At 42.6% G+C, this 27,003-nt stretch overlaps 1 protein-coding gene across 2 annotated transcripts; it reads right to left on the bottom strand.

The window, feature by feature from the left end:
• On the bottom strand, window positions 1-26,368 carry mtss1la (MTSS I-BAR domain containing 2a). 2 transcript variants are annotated; one of them, XM_079568280.1, is made up of 15 exons: window positions 25,826-26,368; window positions 23,551-23,612; window positions 23,366-23,439; window positions 8,871-8,955; window positions 8,595-8,686; window positions 8,435-8,509; window positions 6,767-6,924; window positions 5,969-6,076; window positions 5,577-5,674; window positions 4,495-4,627; window positions 3,859-3,933; window positions 3,001-3,156; window positions 1,876-2,034; window positions 1,626-1,791; window positions 1-1,357 (listed from the first exon to the last, which is right to left on the bottom strand). In XM_079568280.1, exons 1-15 carry the CDS (start codon window positions 25,892-25,894, stop codon window positions 585-587), a joined length of 2,283 nt encoding a protein of 760 aa, XP_079424406.1. In that variant the 5' UTR covers window positions 25,895-26,368; the 3' UTR covers window positions 1-584. The 2 variants fall into 2 exon arrangements, with proteins under 2 accessions (XP_079424406.1, XP_079424407.1); XM_079568281.1 differs by lacking the exon at window positions 3,001-3,156 and having other exon boundaries at window positions 2-1,357; window positions 25,826-26,366.
• Between the last annotated feature and the right edge of the window lie 635 nt (window positions 26,369-27,003).

Below are 27,003 nucleotides of genomic sequence, written 5' to 3'. Positions count from 1 at the left end.
TGCAGAATATATTGACAATACAGCACACAGCTTTAAACACTGCCATATTGCTTCTATACATCACTCCCTTAGCTTATGAACCAAAACAGTAATGGTACATGGACATGGTCATAAGTAAAAAGACAAACAAGCGACAGGCTCACAGAGCACTTTTTCCTGTGATTTCACTTTCAGGTGACTGTTAAGTAAAAATACACAATATTATAATAATAAGAGCAAAAACATATGAACAAAGAATTCAATACCTACAAATGATCACTGTATCTTAAAGGACAAATAGGACACACAGTCAACAGAGGTGCACAGACGCAAATCCCACAGACAAAAAATGAAAGAAATAAAAGAGAAAAGAGAATGCAACCAAAATATGGATTACTCTGTATGTACGTAATACATACACAACATGAAATGACTTGACAACGTCCATGGTCATTCATTGCTTTATAAACTGGCCTTCGTTCTCCCCTTTAAAGTCTTTATTACTTGTGCCTTGTCCATGTATTACATGAGTGCTCTTGCTTTGTACAACCAAGTTTCTGGGGCACCACTTTTGGTTGCTTTTACAGAAATGCCTCTTCCCTGGGCTACCGCAGGATCATGGGGCCTGACCTGTCATCAGTCACTGTTTTGCGGAGCCTGACACCTCGCCGGATAGACACTAGCATGTCCACATCACCCTGAGCTGCAGAGGAGACATCCTGTTCCCCTGGTAGTGAGCTGGGGAAAGGGAACTGACCCTCTCCCAGAGCATGTGCACTAGCTGCCAACTCCCCTATCTTCTCCACAAGGCTGTGACGGTTGGCAGCAAGAAAAGGGTCTTCCTCGGCACTATGGGCGACCATGCCAGCTCCTTGTTGATGATAAACAATCCTGTCTGCCCCTCCTCCCCCACTGCTGCCCCAGGTTGTGTCTGGGAGGCTCATTCTCTTTGGAGAGCCCCTCATAAACTGGTCTGGGTCATCACCATACAAAAACTCCTCACTGCCAGCGCGAAGGTGAGAGGGACTGGCATATCCCGGTGAGTCTGGCACTGTAGGGGTTTTCACTGGCACAATGGGGGGCCTGATGGGAATAGGACCGGATGTTGATGGAGTCCTTCTCACTCCAGTTTTGGAGGAGGGTGTGCGGCGGATGGTTGCGGTCCCTGAGGCGATGCTTCCTGAGCTGTGTCCTGCTGTGCCATTCTGAGTTTTACCAGCGGGCAGACCTGCTGTGCTGGCGGGCCTCTTGGTTTGAATCATACGGCGATAGCTTTGGGCAATGTTGCTGTGGCGTGGGATGGTGGAGGACTTGTCGAAGTCTGCCTGCCCTTCACCATCAGCATCTCCATTGAGTGAGTAACACTCGTAATCAGAGCCTACCGAGAGAGACACACATAAGCATGTACTTTTTCACACCTAATAAAGCCAAACTGAAAACAGAGCGTTTTTCAAGGGTCTTTTTTGCCGCTCTTCATCTTAATTACATAATCATTTTGCTCAGCAGCACACTGAGTGCTACACTTCCCAAATAACACAAGCACATGAAAATTACATGGAAAACAAGAGCTTCCGCATTAAAATTCAGCTCACTAAATATACAGAGGCACAGTCTAGCGAAGCCATTAGCTGTGTCTATCTATGTACCTTGTGAGGGGATGGTGTCCTCAGAACAAGAGGGGGTGTTGGTTTGGGTGCTGTAGCCACTGGAGTACTGCAGTGAATCTCTGCTGCTTTTCTGCTGTTCCATACTCAACCCTCTGGTCAGAACCATTGCCAGAGTGCTGGCTGCAGGGGAGAGGGGCTCCCCATGCTAAAACAGGTCCAATGTGCATAAGGTTTACATTTATTGAATACCTCATTGCATTTTCACTTTTATTTCAATGAATTGCCTCACCTTAAGATTTCGTGTTCTGTGCAGATCATCTGACTGCAGCCCAGAATACCCCTGTGGGCTAGGTGGTGCTTCACACTCTCTCGCCTTATCCAGAGACTCTCTCCTCCTCTGTGGAGTGCTGGCCAGCGGCGGCTCACAAGAACCTGATTTGGCCCAGTCCTGTGCCAGTGGAAGCAGAGGAGACAATGATATACAGCTCTCCTCATCTATCCGCCATTTGAACAGCCCTCCATGAAAGGATAAAGCTGTTATAGATGGCACATGATGATGTTAGATACAGAAATACAGTATGTGCAGGCAAAAGTGAGGTAAATAAGCATGTAAGTCTTGTTTAAAGATATTGCTAGCTTAAAGCAGAACTAATTAGCTCATGCCCCTAGACGCCATAAGCGACACTGCAGGTGGCGTAAAATGCTGCGCTTTTTTATCTCATGAATTGTGTTTGTGACAGTAAATACTACGCTGACAGAAAAGACAAAGGGAGAGAGGGATATTGTACATTGTGCCACAACCCAATTACACAATTTTTTTCACTCAAACTTGGTTGTACTGCTAAAGGGGCGCTAGCCCGCAGTTACCTTTGTCCGTTAGCCTGTTAGCTTCTTCTTCATGATTAGTGTGTAAGAGGGAGATGAAAGACCCCCCAATCATCCCATTAACACTTGTATTACCCCCAAAGGGACTACGAAAAGGATTTTCAAGTTACTTAGTTCTGCTTTAAAACATCTTTATGTCAAAGATGGCAAAAATGACAACTAGGGCTGTACGATATGAGAAAAATGAGTGATATCAGACAACTCCCATAAATATTTTGATAACAATATTATTGCATTATTTCATTCCATATCCAATTATAACAAACCAGCAATTTGAGTTTTTCTTCATGAAATTAAGTGATACTGTTTTAGTTCAGGGCTTCTCACAATTTGGATTTCGCATCATGTCACCTTGCAATAATAATGTGGCACTTTATTGTGCAGCCCTAGTGACAATAGTAAAATAATTCCTGTGTGTGATCAAACTAGTCGCTGATTGACATGTATGGCGCCATCAAAGCACAAATGCTAAGAAGCAAAACAGAATTAAAAGAGGAAATTAAAAGTTAAGCGGCAAATGACGACAAACCTTCCAGCTAGGAACCTTTGATGTGGGTGAGGGGGTGTTGGATCCGGGGGAGTGGTTAAATGTGGGGGACGCAGGAAGTATGACAGACAGAGGCCTGATGGTGCCAGTGTGAGAGAAAGCAGGGCGGAAGGTGCCGAAGGATGAGCATGAGCCAAACTGCGGAATGGACAGACAAGTGTGAGTCAGAGTGCTCGACATCTGTGAATAGGCAACACAAAACTGTCGAGAGGAGCCCACAGGCAACTTCCACTTAACCATAACACTGAGACAAAAGCACTGCAAAATGTGTGCACAGAAGGTTCAGAAAGTTTTCAGACCTCTTTTCAAAGTTTGAATTTTATCATGTAGCAGCTTAGCAGCTTGGCGGCAATGCCATATAAAATGCATCATCTCTACTCTGATTATTCCACAATAATATACAGCATTTAAACTGAAATGTATTCATTATATTCAGACTATAGTCAGACAATGTAAATGATACGAACCTCCATTTAACCTTTCCATTTAATAGCATGCGGAAAACAAATCAATGGTGCTGTGATAAACGCAGTTTGTGAGCAGAACATTTCAAGTGATGGACACTTTACGCAAACTATTCCAGGAAATATTGGAGAGCTTCAGCAGTAGAAGAAAATAACAACCAAATAAACAGGATTACTCAAAACTGCGCAAATGAAGTGAAATAGGTATGTATTTGACAAGGAAACAGCTTCATAACTTGGTTAAAAAGTCAAAAAGGTAGATTTTGCATGATATGTCCACTTGAGCATAATAACATAGACATAAAAACAAGGGGGTGCGAATACTTTCTGAATCCCCTGCATTTCCAGTTATTAAGTTGATGCATGCATTACTAACCGCTGTGGGAGAGTTGCATTCGCTGACAGACGGGCAGGTTTCTGAGGCCTCTGAAGAGGCTGAGCTTGTTGATTTCTGGGAGGGGAAGATGGAATAAGAAATGTGTGAGGAGGGGAAAACGCGGCAGTGAGCAGAAGGTGAGAGAGACACGAGAAAGAGACTGGAAAAAGGTGTGACTTGGAGTGTCGATGAGTTTTAGACTGAATACTGAAGTTTTTTTTTTTCCTCCCAGGGCATCTACAGACCATGGAGGGATCAAAAATAAGGCAGCCTTTAAGATCATATATTCAGAAAAGAATCGTTGCATCAGCTGGTGTACTGCTGAGCGTGCGCTGTACTGCAAACTGTTCAGACCGTGAGAGTCCAGCGGGATCAAAATCCTCCAAGTGCATTTCGCAACTGATCAAACTCTGTTGCAGGCAGCCGTCGATACAAAACTGAACGACTCTGTCTGAAAATAACTCAGACATGACTAGTATTATCACTGCTATGAGTATTATGTTTAACAGGTAGGCTTGAGCACAGTCTACTTGCAAGAGAACAAAAGCACCTCCAGTGACATGATAAGAACAATGTTTTTTCTCCAATTTTGTGATCTTGCTTAATCATTGAGATACAGAGGGCTGCGTGTGGTACCTGGCTGACGATGTCAGAGGGCATGGGTGATGGAGGCTTCGAGTGGGTATTGGCGTCTTGGGAGACAAAGCCTGAGTCGTGTGAGGAGACGCTGCTGAGTCGATGAGCTCCGGCAGAGGGCATCTGCAAAAGACTGACCACAAGAGCACAAGTCACCATGCTGCTCCAAAGACACATGGATATTGTTATATCTCATATTAAGGCATTAAACAGGTTTTTGAAGAACACTGTGAACATGAAGCCGAGGTGATCCCACTTGTTTCCATATGGTACATCAAAGAGCATTACAAATGACCCACTATTTGAATCTTCTTTTGCTCTGAATACTAACAGCTGCTTTGTGTAATGTTCTCCTTATGTCTCATAATTTTGGTCATTTCCATTAACTCATGCTGTCTTTGTCTCCCACACATTTAAAAATAGACATTTTGAAAATCCTTTGTTTTGCTCTTGCATTGAGTGTGTTATGTGCTCTTCCCCCTCTCCCTGTGGAATAAATCTGACATTATCATTTTTGTTTTAATCCTTGTCCTCCAGGATGAGGATTATGCAAAAATGAATCAACAGACAAAAGTGCAACTTTTATTATTATTCACTATGGATGAAGGAATTAAACAATTATAAACTGTAGGTATAAAAGAAGGTGATTACAGAAATATAGGATATAGTACCTAAAATAAATTCAGGTAATTTGTGCACAGCAAATAAAGTTAGAAAGCTGCGTCCAGGTGTGCACTAGTGATAAAGGCTTGCTTGGTTGCCACTTTGGTTTAAGTTCTTCTGCTGACTCTGCAGCTAGACTGAACTCCTGACCCACATGTGTAGATAAAATGTAAAATCACTATTAGCCTTATGAATAAGTCAGTGTTGGTGCACACGTTGGCTCATGACTTTTAGGCTGTCATGTTCGACAACTTTGGACCTAATCTGGCTCTAAGAGGCTTGAAACTGCTAAATCTGCCAAAAGTAAGTTAAGGAAAGCTGCCAGGATAGTCCTTTCGACTGTCACGGGCAGCAGTGCGTATTTACCAACCGCTTCCTTCAAAAGTTCATTATGGACTGAAAATGACTGAAACATTTACCTGCACATGCTGCTTTTCCTGGAGCTTGTACTACTCGGGGATGAAGGAGGAGTCTGGTAGGACCAGCTATAATCTGAGCCTTTCAGGTCACGGATAACCTATAACATAAAAACAAACATAGTACTAGGGTTTCAAAAACTAGGTGTTGCTTCATTCACTGTAAACATGAAGGAACAAGTAGCCAACAGACAGAATGTTTTCATGAATGAAGCACAGGAAAAAAAACTGTTGCCAATGTTTAATTCAGTATTTATAAATTTGAGTAAAACTTAACTACATCATGTATCATGTTATTATACTATTGCTCATTTGATCCTGAAATGTGCAATGCTGTTCTCACCGACATACTTCAACTCTATTTGATTAGTTATTACGCTTTGTTGGCTGATTACCTGTTCACTGGCGGGAGGCAGTTTGTGTGGGTCTTCAGTTAACAAGGTAAGGTCGTCAACTATGGCCTGTAGATGAGTGGTCTCTCCCAGCATCGCGACCTCTGCATTCTTAAAGACAGACAACATCTGACTAGCAAACAATTTTCTTGAGTGAGGGAAACACTGGCAGAAATGATTGTTATTGCCATATTAAGTAAGGCGACTTCCATATTGCAAGAAGTAACGATACATCTCCAAATCACCGCGGTCTTTCATCTGTCTGAGATTTAACCCTTTTAACATTTTTAAAGCCTTGTTTCAGTCGTTACTTTGTTTGGACTATTTGATGAAAAAACATGACATATGGTTTTTGATCAACTTAAAAGGTGCATTATGCAACTTTTATGTGAAAATAAAGTTGATATTTGTGCATATTTGACCCAGCGGCTGTATGAGTGGTTAACATACTTTCAATCACAGTGGTCTCTAGGACGCTGCAGGATGAATTGTTTGGAAGGTTTTCACTGGTGACGGACCCTCTCACCAGAAAACCTACAAAATAATTGATCCTAGATCGTTGTTGAGGCCACCGTGATCAAAAGTAGAGGCACCATGTTAACCACTCATACAGCTGGGGTCACTACAAGGTCATATACACACAAATATAAATTTTGATATTTTTCCACAATGCGCCGTTAATAAAACGTGTTGAAATGGTACACTAAAAGCTCTGAATATTTTTTTAAAACTGCAATATTACTGCAATATTAAGACAGTCATGAAATATTGCAGCCCCCAGAAAAAGCACTTAAGTCTTACCACAACAGGTTGCAGCAGGCTAATGAACGAGCAGTATCTGCTCCTCTCCTCTAGAAGAGCTCTCCTTACAGCCTGCTTCTCTGTCTCCTCCATGAGTAAGTACAGGTCATTCACGTCTTGCATAGCACTGTCCAGCTGGGGGCGTAGGTTTCCCCGACCTTACACACACACACACACACAGCAGGGGCGGAAGAATAGAGCAACAGGAGGGCAAAGGAATGTTACACAGAGAGAGAGGATATTAATTGGAATGAAGGGAGGATGACATACAAAGTGATTGAGGTAGAAAAGAGAGCAAAATAAGACATGATTAGATTTATTATATCATGATTAACTACAAGTGCATTAACATTAACGGTCACTGCACTATACAGATGGTTCATGTAAAAGGAAATGAAAGGACATGGTTTAATGAGAAAACATTAAAAGATCTTCAAGTGGTCATTGGACACTACTCAATGGCCAAGGTCAGACAAAAGGGGTTTTAACATCATGGTAAAATGGTGATAAAAGAAGTTTGGAAAAATGTAGAGAAGGCACGGGATGGATGATATTAGTGCAGTTTCAACCCCTTTGAGAATCAAAAGCCTTATGTGAGGGGTCTCCGACCTACAGTTCAGGAACGATCTCTCCAGCCCTGTCCAAGTAGCTCCCTGAAGCTTTTTACATTTCTACATTTGTGGAGACAAATTTGAGTCAGGTCACATATACAGATGCATTTTCTCTTTGAGCACCAAATAATGGGTTGTGAACATAAAGAGAGTGTTCAATATTATTGATTTTTTCATGTGAAGCTTATTTACTGTATATTGCCTTTAGAGGTAACCAAAGCTACCTGTTGAATCTGAGAGATAAACATCATTTTATCTTGGTTTGAACTTTCCTCTCATCCACTGAAAACATGACAGAGACTGGTCAATTGGAGGAGTAGGCGAGCGATAGTTTGTTTTGAGCATAGAACTCAGTCTATCCAAATTGGCAGATTGTCACAAGGATCAGATCTCAAATCAATGTTATCACCCAGCCCAAACTCAGCCTAGTCCCAGAGTTACTCAAGTATCCTCAGAGAGTATCTCTCTGCCGTTTGTATTTTGTAAAAGTAGCCTGAAAGGGGAACACGGTTGAAGACCCCGTCCTATGCTATAATGAATCTATAACAGACTGCTACAGTGAAGTGACAAGTGAGTTAGTACAAAATGTAGTTATGTAGTTCATTATAGAAGTAAAATCGTTGTCAAAAACTACTAGGCAAGGCATTGATGGGAGTTGCTTGTACAGCACAGAGGTGACTGATGATTTAGACAAGATGTACAATTTGTAGTAATAGCGGCAAACATACCTAGGAGTTCTAGCATAAGAAGAGGGAACAGGCAGGGAGGGAGACAGGAGAAAATGTTAGCTGCACAGTGTGTGGCACCACAGAGTAAATTCTGAACGATAATATGCATTTCTTTACAACAGTTAGTAGGTGCTAAAGCAAGTGCTGGCAGGAAGGCTGATTTATAAGCGGGAAAGGAAGCACTGAAGCGGTGCCAGGCATATCAGCATTGATTAAGATGCCATTTCTGAGTCTGAACTCTAGATGGCACCGTTTTTGTAGTGCAAATTATTATTTATAAGGGCAGCTTTGTGCATTGATGTTTCATAAAAAAAATGGTAAAATCTCACCTTTTCTCGCCTTCTTCTGGAGTTTTATGGTGTCTAAGGACTTCCTCTTGATTTCCTGACGAGACCTCTTGTATTCTAAGAGGTAAAGAAAAAGTTAAATCAGCTCTTTATTTCACAGCAAAAACATCATTTTTTGGGGTGTATCTTATTAATGTTGTACCTTTGGCATGGTCTTTGTCGAGCTGATTGGCCGTCTTCTTCCACTCCTCTATTCGGTCCTGAAGTGGAGTAACCAGGCCCTCCATAAGAGCACTACAGTCACACAAAGGAATTACACAGGTTGTGAGGGCCATAACAAATAGCTGTACGTGTGAAACAGAGCACTTGGACATTGTGAGAGGGTGGCCAAGAGGTGGGATGTACGACCCTGAGACACAAGGATCCTCTCAAAACAAGAGAGGAGGGAAAATTGTAGAGCGAAAAAAAAAGCACTTACTTGGTGAAGTGCCGTAATTTCGCTTCAATGCTGCGATGGCGCATACACATTCGTGTGAGAGCGGAGCCGATGTCCCTGGTGGCACCTTCAAATGAGAAGACGGGGAACAAACTGTTATTTTGTGACAGGGAGAACACCTTACCAATATACATCACTGATGTGCCTCTTTCTGTGCATTTGTAAGTGAAGAGGATAACATTTTGAAAGTGTAATCTTCTCCCGTCTCCTTATTCTAGATACAGCCACAAGGCGGACATGAAGTGTAGATAGAGGACCCTGACTGATCTGACATTATTAAGATATATTACAAACAGCTTGAGAGACTTGGGCACAGTACTTTTCCTCTCAGCACAAGTGTAATTAAAGTGGGTCTTAAGCCCCAAAGCCCAGGCTGGCCCAGTGTCTGTCTAATGGTGCTCAGGGTGCTGTAATACAGTATGCGGCTGCACTGATCCTGTTGTAATCTGGGCCACATAGGGCTAATCTCAGGGTCTCCAGCCACACACACACACACAGAAATAAGAGTGGCAATCTCCCAGCATGCATCAGTGCACGTTTTGCTGAAAAACTGCTTGGTTTTGGGACACGTGTATGGACAGGTGGGGAGGCTCACCAGCCCCCACCCTTTTAAGTTCTCTGTCCTAGAGGAAAAAGGAGGGGAACCTTGTAAGGGGATATCCCTCTATTCTTCCCTGGCTGCTCTGCCTTTCCTGTCCTCTCTGTTTCCTAAACACCATTCATGCAGAAAGGACAGGCAGAGAGAAAACGGGTCTGAACTTTACTACAAAGAAGACAGAAAAGACAGTGTGGCACACATGACAGGCATGGCACGGCTGAAATCAAACACTATTAAAGCAGCACTCCAGATGGCTGTCCAGTGAGATCTGTGCTCTTTTCTACTTATCAAAAAAGAAAGTAGGTTAGCGTCTGCCGTCAATACCGTGTCCCTCTGAGAGAGAGAAAACACTCACATCACAGTCCTCCCTCAGCTGCCAACTTCACTGACTGCCACAGTTCAAAGAGACACTCATGATCTTGACCATATCTCAAGGAGAAAGTCTCAGACTCAAAGTGACTATGTATGCACTGCCTGTGATATCTGTATTGTTTAGGAGGTGACAGTAGGGTGAAAGGGGAAAGGTCAAGCAGCTTTACATCTTGTGCACTGAAGCTGAAAATACCACGAGGAAAATGCATCAGAAGCAAAAAGAAACGTTTTTTTATTTTTCATGTGAGTGTCATGGAACATCCCACATATGCAGGCCACGTGTGCAGAGGTGAAGCGTCTCTCCTTTTGCCCTCAGTTAAAAGCATTACCCTAGCTCTTCACAGCTGTAAATGGACTTATGCGAGGTGGGCTGGAGCCACGCTGAAGGAGAATCTGAGGGGAAGGTTAACAGAATGTGGGCTCTTATCTATACAACTGCTGCTCTCAATGTCACCGTCCTCTGCTTAAAGCCCCATCCCCCACTCTCCTGTCCCATCCTCACCTGCCAATACATCCTATCCCCAGCCCCTCCACTCCTCTTCCCGCCTGTCTGCTCCTTGCTTTCCCAATGGGGGGATCAGCTGACAGATACATCCTGGGGAGGGACACGAGTTTCCTGCCTGTGTTCAGGAGTCCACTGGCCCCTCGCCCTGGACCGGATGGACAGAGACAGAATGATTCACACCCTCTGCCTCCCGTGAGTGCGCCAAGCCGAAAGCCGAGGTACTGGACAAATCCTAAACGCTTAGACAGTTTATGGACTAAGAAGATTGCCGTTTTAAACAAAAAAGTGCAGCTCTACAGAATATTTATTTTTATAAAACAATAAATTTATTTATTTACAGAGTGCCTCAGCTTCTTGTTTTTTATTGAATTTATATTATTCTGCAATTTCACGAGGATTGAAGCCAATATTGATAACCTAAGGGTCAAACATATGATTTTTAGCTGGAAGTCATTGTTCAATAAAACAATAAATATTTTATGGATTTTGTTGATTCTGCTGTGGAATCAATAGTAACTGGTTTAAACACTTTTTATTGGGCCTTAAATAGTTAACAACAAATGCAGCCATTAAAGGGATATTTCAGGATATTTGACATAGGGCTTAATTTCCTACTTATCCAGAGTGTTATTGATTTCTGGAGATTATTTTCTTCATGTATTCCTTATATTTGAAGAGTTTAGTGGTGCTAGGCTAGTGCTAGGCTAGCGCATGTCTATGGTAACTAGTAGCCTGCAAAAAAAACCTCTCCAAAATGATCGGGTAGACCTCCAAAAGTTGCCATTTCAGATTTGTGGAAAGCTCCTTTGTGAATTCTACGTGTAGTAGTACTACTGTAGATCCGGAAACCTAACAGATCACTCCGCCGCTGCGTAGCTTACAACCAGGAAGCTGATGCTGCTCAAATATACGTTATTTTAAATGCAAAATGGTTATATTAAAAAAAATATTCAGTCAACATTTATATCGGTAGTCTGATGTTATAAGTGATTTGCCTCAGCTGCACTGTGCTTGGGTCAGACTGTTTATAATGCAGGCTACTAGTTACCATAGACATGCGCTAGCCTAGCACTAGCCTAGCACCACTAAACTCTTCAACTCTTTTTGTACTGTAGTTTTATATTGTGTACCTGTATGTGAAGCACTTTGGGCACCTAGTGTTGTTGTAAACGTGCAATACAAATAAAGTTGACATTGACATTGACATTCAAATATAAGGACTGCATGAATTTAAAAAATTCTCCAGAAATCAACAACACTCTGGATAACTAGAAAATAAAGCACTATGTCAAAAATCCTGAAATCTCCCTTTAAGTTTTTTTTTTTAGCTGCTGGAAACCTGTGCAGATCTGGAAATGTTATTACATTGTTGAACTGGGAAGCAAGGGGAGTATAGTTGACCCATAGATAGCAGACACCCACACGTGCATGCGTGAAGCAAAACAGAGGAAAGAGGGTCATTATGCAACATACCCATATATCATACGGATCATGAGGCAAAAAAAACAGTAGTAGCTCACACTGGCCACAAATGTCAGTCTATTATATCAGTCCGACCAATGGCGCCTGGGTTAATATACATATGCAGCACCTAAACATAATGACTGTCAGATCAGCAGTGTTGTGGAATATGTGGCGTATCTGCGGGAATGCCGAGCCCCCAGAGTTGGTTTCTGGTGAGAACTTTAGGCTCGTGTGCCCTGGACCAGCTCAGTGTGGTCTGAGTGGTTCCAATCCCAGCTCTGGTTCTGATTAAAGCTGCTGGTTGCTTGGGGAAAGAGGAGTGCTTTAATAGGGCTGCTTTATTGGGGGCTCTCCTGCCAAGAGCCGGGAGCCAGGAGCTAAACTGCCACAGGCCTCGGTCCTTTATGCCTCCAACATGGAGCTTAGAGCCGAACTATCTCCTTCTTTTGAGTATTAAACAACCTAAGTGATCACATTTCCTTTCCTAAACTTAACAGGAGTCTGAAAACTGGTCATGATCGCGATAAAAGTTATTTGCGTAAAGGATCATACATGCAATAAAAGTCCACAAACTGACATGAAAGGATCGCCTTTTCATTTATAATCCAGGACTTAACCTTAAGCCATAGTCTGCCCGTTTTTCCAAGTTGCTCCTAAGCTGTATCCACTGAATACTCTTCTGAGGTGAGTGGGCGCTAACTCTTTCCCCTTTCTGCTTCCCGTGTCAATAAAGTACGTTTGTGCAAATAGGTAAAGAACATCCTTATGGTTACATTTCTAGGAATATTCAAGTCCGTTTTTTTCTGACTAAGCCGGCACTGCTGAGCTGAAGGAAATTCCATCATCCGTGAGACAACACTTACTGCTCGCATTGGCACCTTGGCTGTGGATATAACCGCAGCTGGAGACAGTTAAGCCTCAGTCGGTGCCCTCAGTTCATCCCTCAAAGTGCAGCCGAATGCGACCCAGCAGGAGCTGAGCACAAGGGCAGAACGGGGGCCAGTGAGGGATGAAAGAACCCTAGGATGAAGATGGAGGGAAGACAGGGCCGCCAACACACTGGCAATAAGAGGGGAGGCAATTATGAGATAGGGCACCTATATCTGTTAGGACTCTGTACAACCAGGACAATGGGTATATCCACGAAATCAGGACTAAACCGCGTCAGTACCAGGACTAAACAAAGAAGAAACTTGAACATGGACAAACCAGAAGCCTAAAACCCCAGAGAAGCATGCAAATAAAACTGGGTTGTTATCAACAGAGAAAACAAAAGTATAAAAAACACAACATTATACAAACAAGATACATTTCTATAATTCACCCCCTTCTCTCAAAACTCCTTGTCTGCAGTATACAGCTGAGATTTGCCTCTCATCTTCTAGCGCATGTTTGAAAGCCAAGCTGGAGTGTGAAGGAGCAACACAGTGAGCAGTGAGTATCATGAATAAAGTCTTTTGAGGCGCTGGTCAAGGGAGAAAAGAGAGGATCGTGTGCAGATAAAACAGCTGCATGTGAACACACACTGCTCAGGGCATGAATCGTGAAAGACAGGCAAAAGGTATTATGCAATTCTTTCAAGACACAACATAATCAACTTCCGGTGCGTAGCCTAGTTAGTCCATTGATATTACATCACATGGATACATTAAAAGATCGGAAGACAATTCATCAATGCGGAAACTGTATTCAAATAAAGAAAAAGAGCCCCATAGCCAAACACAGGAGCTAAATTGCGAGTATGACTTCAAATGCGCCAATTCCATTGTATTGTGGGTTGCCCCCGATTCATCATGGGAGACTCTTTATATTATTAACGGCACACATCTGATAAGTAAATTATTATTATTTTTTTTTGTAAGTGCACAAACACAGATACAGAGATCCACGAAATACATAATTGTCAGCATCCAGACACATTTGCCACAATTTTCTTTCTAAACTGCTCCCTCATTAGGTATCACTGGCCTTGCCCTCCATCATTAAAAAGCATTATACAGCAAACTTTGACTTAAAGGCACACTGCGTAACATTTTGGACTAAACTGGAATGCCATCTGTACAAGCCCTAATGACCAGCTTGACACAGAGAAGGCTATTATAGCAGTGGGTAATCAAAGAATGGATTTTGATGAGAACCTTTAAAATTCTACTAACTTTAGTCGACATGTCCGTGTAGACGAGCAGGAGACGTACCCACTCCCGGTAAAGTTTGTCATGTCTTAGGAGAGCTGAGCCACTCACAGCAAATGCACATGTGTTTGTTTGTACATTCATGCGTTGTTCATTTATTGGGTAAAATTCTAAGTAGTGTGGCTTTAACTTTTTATTTTTTAGGGGTGTCAAATAAAGGGCAGCATGGTAGTACAGCTGTAAGTGCTCGCGCTTCACAGCTAGAAGGTCCCGGGTTCGACTCCCACCTGGACAGGGCCTTTGTGTGTGGAGTTTGCATGTTCTCCCCGTGTCTGCATAGGTTCACACTGTCCTGACCAAATAAACCAATAAACTAAATATAGTTAAAATAAGGAAGTATGCTTCATCTTTTTGATTCTTTGTATGTACATTTGTCGAGACATCCATAGAAAAAGACACACATAAAAATAGTTCATCTCCAAATACAAGTCTCTAATAATAATACTGTATTTCGTTATTGTATACTATAACAAGTTGCACTGTGCAATACCTTTCAGTACAAGTCAAAACTGCTATCTTCAGTGTATATTGTTTACAGCATCCATAGAAAGCAATGTCAACACTTGCACTAAACGTAAATACCTGTAAACTCAGTGGGCTTTGTATGTTTATGTGCATTGTATTCCTGTTGCGAACTCACAACAGCATTGTGTCACTTCCTGTCAAAAGAATAGTCCCTCCTGACCGACAACAACCCAAATGAAAAGCAGAGGAAACAGCCCCGGGGATCGATTGTTTTCTACCACACACAGGTCAACACGCACGCGCACACACACACACACACCCACACACACACACACACACCCCATTGTTGTCTGGCTCAACTGTACACCGACCAGCTTCACCTGCCCCTGCAGACGGACAAACCCCCCCCCTTCATAGATGGTGTAAACATCTTCTGGAGCGCATTAGACTGGGGCCAGAGGAGGAGAACATGACGGAAGGGATATTTACTGCTGGAGAGGCTTCCTGCTGCTAAAAATAAACGCTATGTCCAGATGTGCTTTTCATTACCGCCAAGACGGAGAGCAAACGAACAGGACAACAAGAAGAAAGAAATGGAAAAGCAGTGGAACACGCTTGGGGATTGCTCCAGTGGAGAATCCCAGATGTCGCTGCTTGCAGTTCAAGCGGCAGCCAGGAGAAGATAAAAGTTTGGGCCACGGCACTTCGCCCTTTCCGACGAGCTTCCAATCCGTCTGTGGCATTTCTCCAGCTCTGACAAAACAGCTGCTGCCTCCCTCATTTGCAAACAATTAAGCGAACACTGCTGACGAGGACACTGCTGGTTCTGCTCACATAGCATTTTACAGCTCCGCCTCCACTTGTAATTCTGCCGCGGTAACAGGCACTTGGCAGGAGCCGGTGTAGTATGTGATTAAAAGCGTTTAGCGTCAGACCTTAGCCTAAACAGAGGGACCACTTCATGAAGGCTTTGCACGGGAGCAAACGAACACGCACCCACGTTCAGAAATAAAAGTGTAGGCTTTAAATAGCAGCTGGTATTTTGGCTCATAGACTAAGGACAAAACTTTAGTCATGTTTGGAAGACAATTACATCTCTGAACAACTTTTACTTAAGGACATTTTGAGGGACAAAATATGACTTCTTGTCCAGTAAAGTGTTATGGTCGGTCTCAAAATGAGGCTCGAAGGTTGTAGTGGCAGCACTTGCTGTAATAACAGTAGACTGTACAGAAGTGGTCATTTCCAGGTGTGGAGCAGTTGTGGTAGCGGCGGCAACAGAGGAGTGGGATGTTCTTCGGTCGTCGATAAATCAAAGCTCTTCTGTTTGATTAAATCAGCATCATTTAGGGAAAGGCCAGAGAGGAAACTGTCTGCTTCATCTGAGAGCTCATGCTTCACTGTGATTGGTTAAATCCTCTTATCACTCACACAGGCTTACGATGGGTGCGGGAAAGTATACAGCACAAACACAGCACTCGAATTTCGATAAAATAAGCTTTCTAAAATCATATCATAGGGTAAAATCCTGATTAGATATCAATAATAATAATAATAAAGTTACTTAAAAATTGTAATGTATTCTATATTAGTGATTACAGCTCTAAAAATGTTTATATTACATATTACTGTTTCAAAAATGTAGCTGAGTTACACTACTTTGAGTTACTTTAGAGTTACTTTTGGCAAAATGTAAGCTGAATATAGAAATAATAATTATCCTGTGCTTTGTTTTTGAGGACATTAACTACACGTAACAGCAGATCTTACACACCAGTGTCCAACATTATCTGGCATGCTGCATTTTATTAGGAGGGAGTTTGGTGTTTTTTCATTCATGCATTTAAACGCTCTTGTGATTCGAGTTACTAGAATTGCAATGACTAATATATTCCCGTATTTTGTGTAAGTAATATATTATTAGTGAAAAAAGTAATATATTCATGTAATTCATTAGTTTTGTGATATGGGGATAACAAATCACAAAGGTAATGAGTTACACGAAGCTACACTGATAATAATAATGCATTAGTCTTACAGCGCTTTTCCAGATGCTCAAAGTTGCTTTACAATTTCGTGCATTATTCATTCACTCCATACTCGCTGATGGTAAGCGAGGCAACCAGTCTGCTCCATCAGCGACCACGACCAACCACTCACTCACACACACACTACATTCGCCCAGGCTTCCTGGTGTTCCCACACGGTCTCCCATCCAAGTACCAGCCAGGCCCTTCCCTGCTCAGCTTCCGAGGTCTGAAGGGATTGGGCAGAGCAAAAGCGGTATGGCCATTTTTTATTCTATTATTTGCCTTTTTTTTTTTTTTTTTACCAGAAAAGTCCCACTGAGATTTCAGAGGATCCCTGGCTAAAGAGGCTAGTTTTAGTGTACACAATTTGTACGCAAATTCAAAGTGCTTTACTGAGCAAGAATTCACCTACCCCTACTCTACAGTAACAAATACACTACTTTTAAATCTTTTCAGTAATAGATGATGAATACAATGATAAGTAAATGATATATACTGTATGTCTTGCTGCTGAAAACAAACCTCAACAGCATTCTTGAACTGTTACCCATCAGCCCCTCTCAGATGCTTCGACCTAAGCATGCGCCCTTCTAATGTCCTCCCTGCATTCCTTCACAGGGGTCTGTGTTTCTCTCGTGTATCCTCCCCCGTCCACACGAGTTCATGTTCAGGACCGGGCTGAACACACTGTTCCTCACTCGACTCCTGTTTGTCTTCTAAAGTCTGGTATTCCCGACCAAAGCCGTCCAAAGCCAAAGGAATTGTTTTCTCTGCCATTACGTCGCCGTTCCAGCCGCTTCACCTTTAGCTTAATAGACCGGGCCGTTATAATAGCTGGAAAACATTCATTTGTGGGAGAACCACGCTGAGTATTGAGAAGACTGTAAGATGAGAACATGAGGAGGGCTCTTTCTATTTGACACAAAGAAATCTATATAAAGTGGCCTTAAACCTAGGGGTAAAAAAGAATATGGATGTTCAGAAAGCAATAGGAAAGTTACCGTTAAAGGTTATTAGTACTGTATGTTATAGGAAAAAGTGAATACTTTTAGATATACAAAAAATTATAGCTCCGCCAAAAACATGGGAAAATTACAGTGCCGCCCCTTTACCTTATGTGGATGTACTGTATGAATCATTTGTCTGACGTAGACAAAACTATTGAACCCAACAGAGTATATTGTAATCCTAAACCGTATCTATAAGCTTATTTTCGCATGTAACCTCCTTGTAGATTGTCTCAGGCTTACACATAAAACACCGAGGCTGATGGATGTCAGTGCCGGTCACATGACCCACTCTCATTATAGGACATGTCCATTAACCCCTTAACGCCTGAACTAATTTCCCATTATATAAAAAATTTTATTATCAGTGTTTTTGCTTTCATGCTGATGCTAAATTAAGTGGAGATTGTAAATTTTTATGTCGCACATAGTATAGATATAGTTTTAGGTATGTTGCCAATCGGCAACAACAGGCATAAGTGCAATTTTGGGTATGTTGTAATTCGGCAACAACAGGCAAAAGTTGTAAATGTATGAAAATGACAAAATGTATTTATTCACAATTATTACAAATGTAAATGCACTGTAAGATACACTGAACACTTGTGTATTCAGGTTAGGATATTAGAACAGTAAACAGAGCTAACGCTTTTCACTAAATTCTTGCAAAGTGTTGATTTTGAGCAGCTGATGCCGTCCTGCAGCAGCAGCTCTGGTAACAGGAAGGGCATCAGGATGTTCAGTAACATCTTCATTACTGCTGTTCCTGTCATCAGTGCCTTCCCTGCTGCTGCTGCTTTCATCACCTGATGTAGGGAGGTGAAAAAAAAGCACTTTATAAAGGTGCAGACAATTTATCTACAAAATATCTACAATTTTTATGACTAATTATCAGATTTTGCTCCCTTTCCTGAGGTTTTATAATACATTGTACATCAGATACCTCTATGTACCATTACTTATTTGCAAATTATATTATAATTGCACATTATTTTCGGACGTGGAACTCTTGTTTGTGGTCCAGTAGGTCCACCTTGTGGTCGCTTTGCAAACAACACCAACGGTTTCATTTTGTTCTGTGTAAAAAAAGGGCTAACTTTTTTTTTTATATCTTTGTATGTTATTGTTACAATGATTATAGAATTTCACTAAAATGGCATGTTCTAAAAAACGTTTTAGCACTGTAATACATCTAAATACTACTAAAATGCGGTCACTGTGGCCACCAGATGGAGCTACTGCAGTTTTCCTTTATGGCCTGATGTTGCCGATTGGCAACGTACCTAAATCTTCAAATAACAAAAAAAAAATCCATCACACGAAGTTCATTCCAATCAATAATCTAAAGATGGAAACAAGGAGCTGCTGCATAATTTTATTTTAGCACAACTCAATTTACATTTGAAGATTTCATCAAAGTTGCTGCCTCGATTTGCAGAAATGCTATTTCCGCTAAATAGCTACCATGACCCGCTTGTGGTTCCTTCTCTGACCGGTCCTACGAGAAACTAGTGCTTGCAAAACGTTCCTAGGTACGGCATGGATGTGCGCAAACAGGTATCAAGGGAAAACGTGCGTTATTTTAGCCACAGTCTGGCAAGAAGAGGTATGTTGCCGATTTACGCCAATAGGCGTTAAGGGGTTAAAATAGCGGCGGTGCAGCTGGGGGAGTGTAGCGGACAGTAATCCCTGATCTCGCTCTGCACTAGGCCATGGCTGCCCCTCTTCCAGGCCAGGCAGCCGGTCCAGATGGCGTGGTAGGGATATCGTTCCATCTGCCAGGCCAGAGAGGCACAGTGGCCAAGCTGATTACTGCTTTGCTGACACACTGATCTACTGGCATACCTCAACTCCTCCACTGGCAGAAATGAAAGCAGAGGGTAAGCTTATGGAATATCTTCAGAGCTTCTGACACTTGAAGGATTCACACAGTTATCCAAGAGAGGCTAAAGGGGGCTTTCAAAGATAAATGAGAAACCAGTTATCCCATAATGTACATTTTTAAAGATGGATGACAGTTTTGGGATGGAAGGAGAACTCTAGTCTGTGTGTTACAGAGTGGGGCTAAGAGGATTAGCTAAACGCCTCTGCCTAGCCTGGATAGCCAGGGCTGTGGAAATCCCACTACTACAAACCGCAACCCCTATCCCAGACCAACCCAGCCCTGTAAAATATATAGAGGCCATATCCCATACCCTCATGGGCCATTAGCTCTGGACGAGTGCCCTTTGTGCTCTGTCCAAAACAGAATTAATGAAGTCAATTATATTGGATACAGTGTCTATAACTAACACCAAACCAACAAGCATGTTATAAATGTTTTCTTAAGCTATGGTGATTTATTTCCAAAACACTAAAACGTACATTGCAATTAGAAACAGAGTTAAAAGTCAAGTCTAAATGAAAATGCACCATATTTAGACAATAATAGACCTGACTGAGAGGTTGAAGGGTATTGATTTTATTATATGCTCTAGTTTATAAGTCAGAACACTTAAATTATTGCATCACATTTTCTGAACTTGAACTTTTTTTTAATGTTTTTTATTTAACCAGGAAAGTCCCACTGAATCTCATTCCCAAGGGAGTCCTGGTCCCAGAGGGAAACCCATTGTACATGTTTTTAGTGGTCGGGGAAACTGGAGGAAACCTACACAGATACGGGGAGAACATGCAAACTCCACGCCCAGAAAGGCCCCGTCCATATGGGAATCGAACCTAGGACCTGCTTGTTGTGAAGCACAAGCGTTAACCGCTGTGGCACTGTGCAAAGTGAAAGGTGCAGGGTCAAAGTAAAATGTTTTCCAGTTTTGTATTTATTAAATATAGTATCCTTATTGGACCCAGATGCCTGTGTAAAAACAGACATGCCTTTGGACAGAAATCCATCAACAAGACTCCGCTTTAGAGAAACAGCGCTGTCAGACACTCGTCCAAATGGGCCGTGAGCCCGCTGCTCCAGCTGCTACATAAAACACAGACGCTGACGCCATGACCATGACCATAAACTCTAAAAACGGACACTGTAGCGCAAAGGCAGACGAGGCCAATCTGAGACGACCACATGTAGAGTTAAACACAAGTAGCTGGAATGTCCTAAGCGCATATAAGATCCTTCCAGTAAGACACATCACCGAACCAACGCCCGGAAGTCGATTAGAATATCTTTGTCTTAAGTTACAGGAAACACAGCAGAGGAGGGAAATGCTGCTTTCCTCTGCAGAGAGATGTGTTTAAAAAGCTAGAAAGCATGAGAAGCCAATGTATATAAAGGTAGATTAAAGGGAACACAAAAAAGAATACGATGGAGCCCCCAGCTGTGCCGGCAGCTGCAGCTCGTCTGTGCACACAGAGGGCCAATCGGGGTGACAGCGAATATTGCCCAAGATCTACCCCATGTAGAGCAAGCCAACAGACACAAATGTCTACCCTTGTCGCTGTCGCTGAGGTGAATACACTTGCTGTACACTGACTTAGGCTGTGCTATTTATCAAATGTTATTGGAGAGAGAATGTTAAGTTACAAATCAACAGGTCACGGCAAATTCCATGGTGGCAACAGCACCAGGTTTGGAGTTTTAAGTACTTTGAAACTTTTTTTTTCTTATTTCACTGAAGTTAGATGTAGATGCTGTCATTAGAAAGGTCTATCTTGGTCAAATAATCAAGATTGAATTAAATGCGGGAGATAATTACTTATTTGCTATATTGCCCAATATAGCAAACTCAACATTGAATGGATCATCCTCTTGAAAGGGTAATATAAAAAAGTCAGAGTCAGCATTAAAAAAGATTACGTTTAGTCCACTTGTCACAAATGAGTAAGTATGTCCCTTGAGCTATGGGCGTAGAGAGGTTAAAGGTTGCTTCACTGCAGCGCAAGTCAGCCACACTAAATATTGACAACCATTCTTTCTAGCAAATTAACTGCTGAGGGTTTGCGGATGCAATTCTGAGTGCTCCCAAGTCAAAGTTGCTTTCCACGTCCCATTAGGGCTGTATGGTATCAGAAATGCAATGTATTGTGTCTTCTTGTGATGCGGACATTGCGTCATCTAATAGAGCAGTGATAATTTGGCTAAAGATGGTGCAGGTCTATTTCCCACATCCATCAGTAATAGAAGATGGCCCAACATATTTGCCTCTTTTAGATATCAACAGATGTTTCACTTGTACAATTTGACGCCCAAAAGCATTAATCCTGACGTTAGTGTGAGGCATAAGGGCAGAGAAGTGAGTGGGAGTACTCGGGTGACACACTTCTAGGGATTTTAAACATTTATTGCTGTAAAACTCAATTAAGCTTCCTCTCTCATCCTCTTCTCATGACTCACAGAACTGAAAACTGCTGTCTCCTCCTCTTACTGCAACCTATTTCTTTGATGTGTCCTGCCTTGCCCTAAACGTGGGCCGCGAGCAGTCTGACCTCAGTCTACCTTGACAAACTCGGACGTCAGTAATAATTTAGGATCAAATAATGTAAGAACTATCTTCACTGTCCAGGGTGAAACGAGTGCAATGGCTGCAAAAGTCAATGTTGGGTAAAAGCGACCCGTGCAAACACTTTGAAAAACATGTTGGCATGTGACCTGTGGGGTCAGGTGTCCGGCGACCAGCTGTCACTCTGCACTGTTTGTCTATGCGCATGCCTTCCCCTCTTTCTCTCGCACATTTGATTTTTCTTTTTTCTTTTTTGACCTACATACTGCACTCAACGATGAACGAACTCCAAAGAAAATCTGTGTTAATCAGCCGCCTCTCTGGCCAGTCTGTCTGCGGTCACTAGCGGGGTGACAAAGCAGATCAAGCGGCCCCATTAAGCCCCAAGAAACAATAAGCTCAGATTTTCACTACTTTGAGCAGTCAGTCACCAAAGTACGTAACCCCTTCGTTGCTGATCTTAAAGCCAAAGTCCCAAGATAAAATTCGCAAGATGAAAGATTGGTGTATGGCAAGAGTCAATGTACTTTTGGCAAAAATAAATAAAAATACATTTTCAGGTTGAGTTAAAGGGATGGTGCTAGGCTAGTGCTAGGCTAGCGTATGTCTATGGTAACTAGTAGCCTGCATTAAAAACAGTCTGACCCAAGCACAGTGCACCTGAGGCAAATCACTTATAACACCAGACTGCCGATATAAATGTCTGTGTTGACTGAATATTTTTTGAAATATAACCATTTTGCAATTAAAAGAACCTATATCCTGGTTGTAAGCTACGCAGCGGCGGAGTGATCTGCTAGGTTACTGGATCTACAGTAGTTTGTTTACCTGCGGCCGGCATTACTACACGTGGAATTCACAAAGGAGCTTTCTACAAATCAGATATGGCAACGTTTGGAGGACAACCCGATGATTTTGAAGAGGTTTTAATGCAGGCTACCAGTTACCACAGACATGTGCTAGCCTAGCACTAGCCCAGCACCAGTAAACTCTTCAAATACGGACTGCATGAATTTAAAAAATATATATCTCCAGAAATCAACAAGACTCTGGATAACTAGGAAATGAGGCTCTATGTCATAAATCCTGAAATATCCCTTTAAATGCACTTTCACTGAGCTAACAAAACCTGCATAATCTTGTTCTCTTGTATTGAATGAAGTTAGCAGCTTCATCTTCTCTATCATAATGATACAGATTCCTTTTTTAAACCCTTGGCACATACGTGAATTTTCAAGAAAATAATCTTTTATGAAAATAGAATTCTGTAATTTATCACCACCACTACCACTATATTCATATTAATGATCAGGCCAAGTGCAGAATCTCAAATAGTGATGAGCGCTTGATTACAAAGGAAATGTATTGAAATACTCCCCCACAGCCTAGATTGACTTGGACTTACCTCTGGAGTTGGTAGCCATGTCTGCAACCTTCTGAAAGGCATCTAAGAAGGCCACAGCTGCAAGTATTGTAGTCCTAAGGAATGAATTAATATTGCTCAATATTGGTGCCCATGGTCAATAAAACACATCATCTTGCAGAAGTTACAGTATGAGATTTATATTCAAAAATGTGCTGCATGTTTACCTGAGTTGAGAGTGTAATTTTGTCGCTTTGGCACTGAAGTCTTCCCACACTGGATACGAGCTCTGACAACAGAATAGAAATGACAAAAGGGTCAAGGGAATGCATTATCAAATATGAAAAGCTCTCTGAAAGAACAACCTCTAATCATTTCCCCATTACTTGTCCTTTTTTTGCACCTATAACTTAAAATAGCGTGGCGTCACATCCTACGGGTACAAAGCAGATTCGTGTTAGTGATTTGCTGTAACTTGTCTTTAAAAAGGTCAGAGAAAATCATCAGGGAAATGAGTGTTATCTCTGTCCTCAGTCAACCCAGCCGGTGTGCTGCTCTTCCCATGTGCACTGTGCTTTGAGCGAACATTACACAAGGCCAGATCTGTCACGGACATGTGCTTCTTGCCATGATTGTTTCTGTACAAACCGCACATCTCCCCTCCCAATCACCTGGTGCACATTTTCCCCTGGATCATCTCCAGTGTTGCCCCAAGCTATAAGATCAGAGGCCCCACATAAAACACACCAGAGCCTAAATCCCATTAGAGGACACAGTATAGCCTTGCAGACAGGACAGTGAGGCCATACCCTCTGTGTGTCTCTTTGTTGGAGAGAGGCCAAAACAGCCCACCAACGTTAAGTCACCTTGAAATTCACAGCTGACTTTTTTCCACACAAGCATATGCCTAGAAAGTGATTTAAGAGCTATCACTCCTTATAAAAATGTTTGCTAAGAGCCTCCCAGCACCCCGCCTGCACTTGACTACAACAGGTGTCTAATTAGCTTGTGTGGCCTGTGACTCCCGAGGGCGACAAGGATGCACTGCCGAGACAGCTGAGAGGGAGCAGCCCACGAGAACTCTATTTCTGGTTGGTCACACCTCCTTTATGCACATCCAGCAGCTACAATAACTAAGACTGGGTGAAAAGAAGCATGATATGAGATTATAAACGATATTCTGCTTCAGTATTTAGTGTGATGTGATATAACACCCTCACAGTGAGGCTTTTTCAAGTCTGTCAGGATTTGCCAAGTCTTTGAATGACTGTCCTCACCTTGAGCCTCCTCCTCAACACTTCCTACTCAGATTTCTTAGACCGACTTCACATCACTCAATTACATAACAAACAGGTGCATCTCATAGCCATGTTTTACATGAAGGAAGTGTACAGTATATCCCCATATACATTAGGACTCTGTCCACTGAACACAATAGCTCTGCTCTCGGGGGGAGGCTGGTCCGACAGGCTGGCGAGGCCCAGGCGGCAGGAATGAGGTCAGATGTCTGTCTCAGACAGTGGACATGGACACTGTGCTGACTAGGGGCTTTGGCCTCATTCATCAGCTCTGCTTATCAATACAAAGAATACCTCTGGCTCTCTGACCAGCTTCAAACAAAACAAATATATTGACTTTCATCCACAAAAGCCAGGTTCAAAAATAGTATTTTCACTGAGTGGTCAGTAATTACTTATGTGTTGTGTGTGCTTGCCCTGAGGCTCTTAACATGGTCATGTTTTTAGTTATTTATAACACATTAAAGATCCTCAACAATACAACCACATGTCCTTCAGACCTGATGAATACATTCACACTTTCCATCTGTTAAAGTGAACAACAGACCACCCTGGTTCAACTTCCTTGACGTGACCCCTCCCCCAGCACACACAAACATAATGTGTGACACATAATGGGGAGACAACCTGCTACTCATAGACTGTATTTAAATAAAGTTGTTTCTTCAACCATGTGATCTATTGTGTTTAGAACAATGTGCACCAACTATAGAATAACTGCTGAACTCACATAATTTGACATCCACATATAGAATAAGGGCATATAATCTTTTGTGTTTTCTCTCTAAACATTATGAAACCCGGTCAGTCAAATAATGTGTAATAATAACTGCATAACGATGAAGTAGATACTTGAGCGTTTGCCTTAACGTTATATATGACAAATTACTGGGCTATAACACAACCCAATGTTGCCTATTAAGTGAAAACCTGCTAGGCCTATACTGTATACTGAACCCAAGATGTAGCCAAGAGATGCCAACTTATGTTAATGTATCAGAAACAGTCCTTGACCGACCTGCTGCACAATATGCAAATAACACAAAGGAAACACGCTTCATCTGTCGATATGTCCTTAAGCATTTTCAAGTGGGGGGAGGACCCGGCGGACCAAACAAAGGCAGTAAAATGAGTGTGTTCTCAACTCTTACAAGTAAAAGAGTCTTTCCGAAGTCATGCGCACTTATAATAGATTGTGCGTTACCTTCATGTCGTTCACAATGGCCTGGAATAATCCACCTAGCGCTCCGCACTCCTTCTCCACCGACTCCATGGTGGCAAAAACAAACACTACGCACGCGGAGGAAAAAGAGATCAGGTCAGATATCCCGTTCCTGGCGCGTTTCAAACCCCAGGCATGGATAAATTGCTGTTTTCATCCGCCTCTCGTGCTCCGATCTCCTCTTCTCCAACAACGAGCGGCAGCTTCGGGAGAGGATGCGAGGCTGCTCTGCCCACGGCCAGCAGCGACAGTCAGCTCGCAGCGCTCAAACAAAAAGAACTGTGGACTTAAGCCGGAAAACGTGGAGGGAGCGTGCACCGGGACGCCACATGCTCACGGCATGAGTATATAACAACGGTGAGAGCGCGCACTGGTCTGAACGGGAGGACGCACGGGCGAGGGCGCACGGGTGACCGGGGCTGCCGCGCTGCTGTGTTGTTACCAGCGCAGCAGACGTCTCCGGGCTGTAACACGATCCATGGGAATGGGAAGGGGGGGCTGGTGGAGGGTTTTCTTCTTCTTTCTTCGCACATACACAAAAACACACACACACACATTGGCTGAGTAGGAGGGGACACCGTGGAACACCCCATCATCCTCAACTCCTCCCACCCGGGCTGCAAACAAAAGTGAAGCCCCCTCGCTCTGGTTCAACAATTCACTGACATGTAGGATTTCCTCTGTTTCCAAATGAGTATTTCTATTTACCGCACACACTGGCTGTAATAATGGCCAGTTCCTGAATTATGTATTCTTAAATGTATTAAATTACATTACCAAGTGCAACACAAGGGCTACATTCATGGCCAGATCACTATTTATTTGAAAAGTCACAGTGGGCCATATGTTTAGCACATCACCAGTCCAGTGTTTTGGATTATGGACTGTAGGGAACATTGGGTCACCCTTGCATTCCTGATAAACATCCTGTCAATTCATAACCCCTGCACATCTGCCACACACAACCTTTTCCTCTCATGTCTCATCTGTAGCATTTTTCACTGGGTACATCCAGCCAGCATGCAACAGGCAGACCTCCATAACTCTGAGAACCAGGCAGCAACTTAGGTCAAAAGGCAGCACAGCAGCACACAGGTTAGCCCCGTACAAGAACACGTATAACACTAGTGGTATGGTTCATATCGCTTTTTTTTTTTTTA

The sequence above is a fragment of the Gobius niger genome (genome assembly GCF_951799975.1).
Source record: "Gobius niger genome assembly, chromosome: 12".
Lineage (NCBI taxonomy): Eukaryota > Metazoa > Chordata > Actinopteri > Gobiiformes > Gobiidae > Gobius > Gobius niger.
Note: the sequence above shows the minus strand (reverse complement) of the source record. Positions and strands in the feature narration are given on the sequence as shown.

Coding starts and splice junctions, on each gene's coding strand:
- mtss1la (XM_079568280.1), bottom strand. CDS start 25,894: ATGGAGTCGGTGGAGAAGGAGTGCGGAGCGCTAGGTGGATTATTCCAG. Junction 3,934..4,494: donor CCTCTGACATCGTCAGCCAG/GTACCACACGCA, acceptor TTCCCCTCCCAG/AAATCAACAAGCTCAGCCTC. Junction 1,792..1,875: donor ACAGAACACGAAATCTTAAG/GTGAGGCAATTC, acceptor GACCTGTTTTAG/CATGGGGAGCCCCTCTCCCC.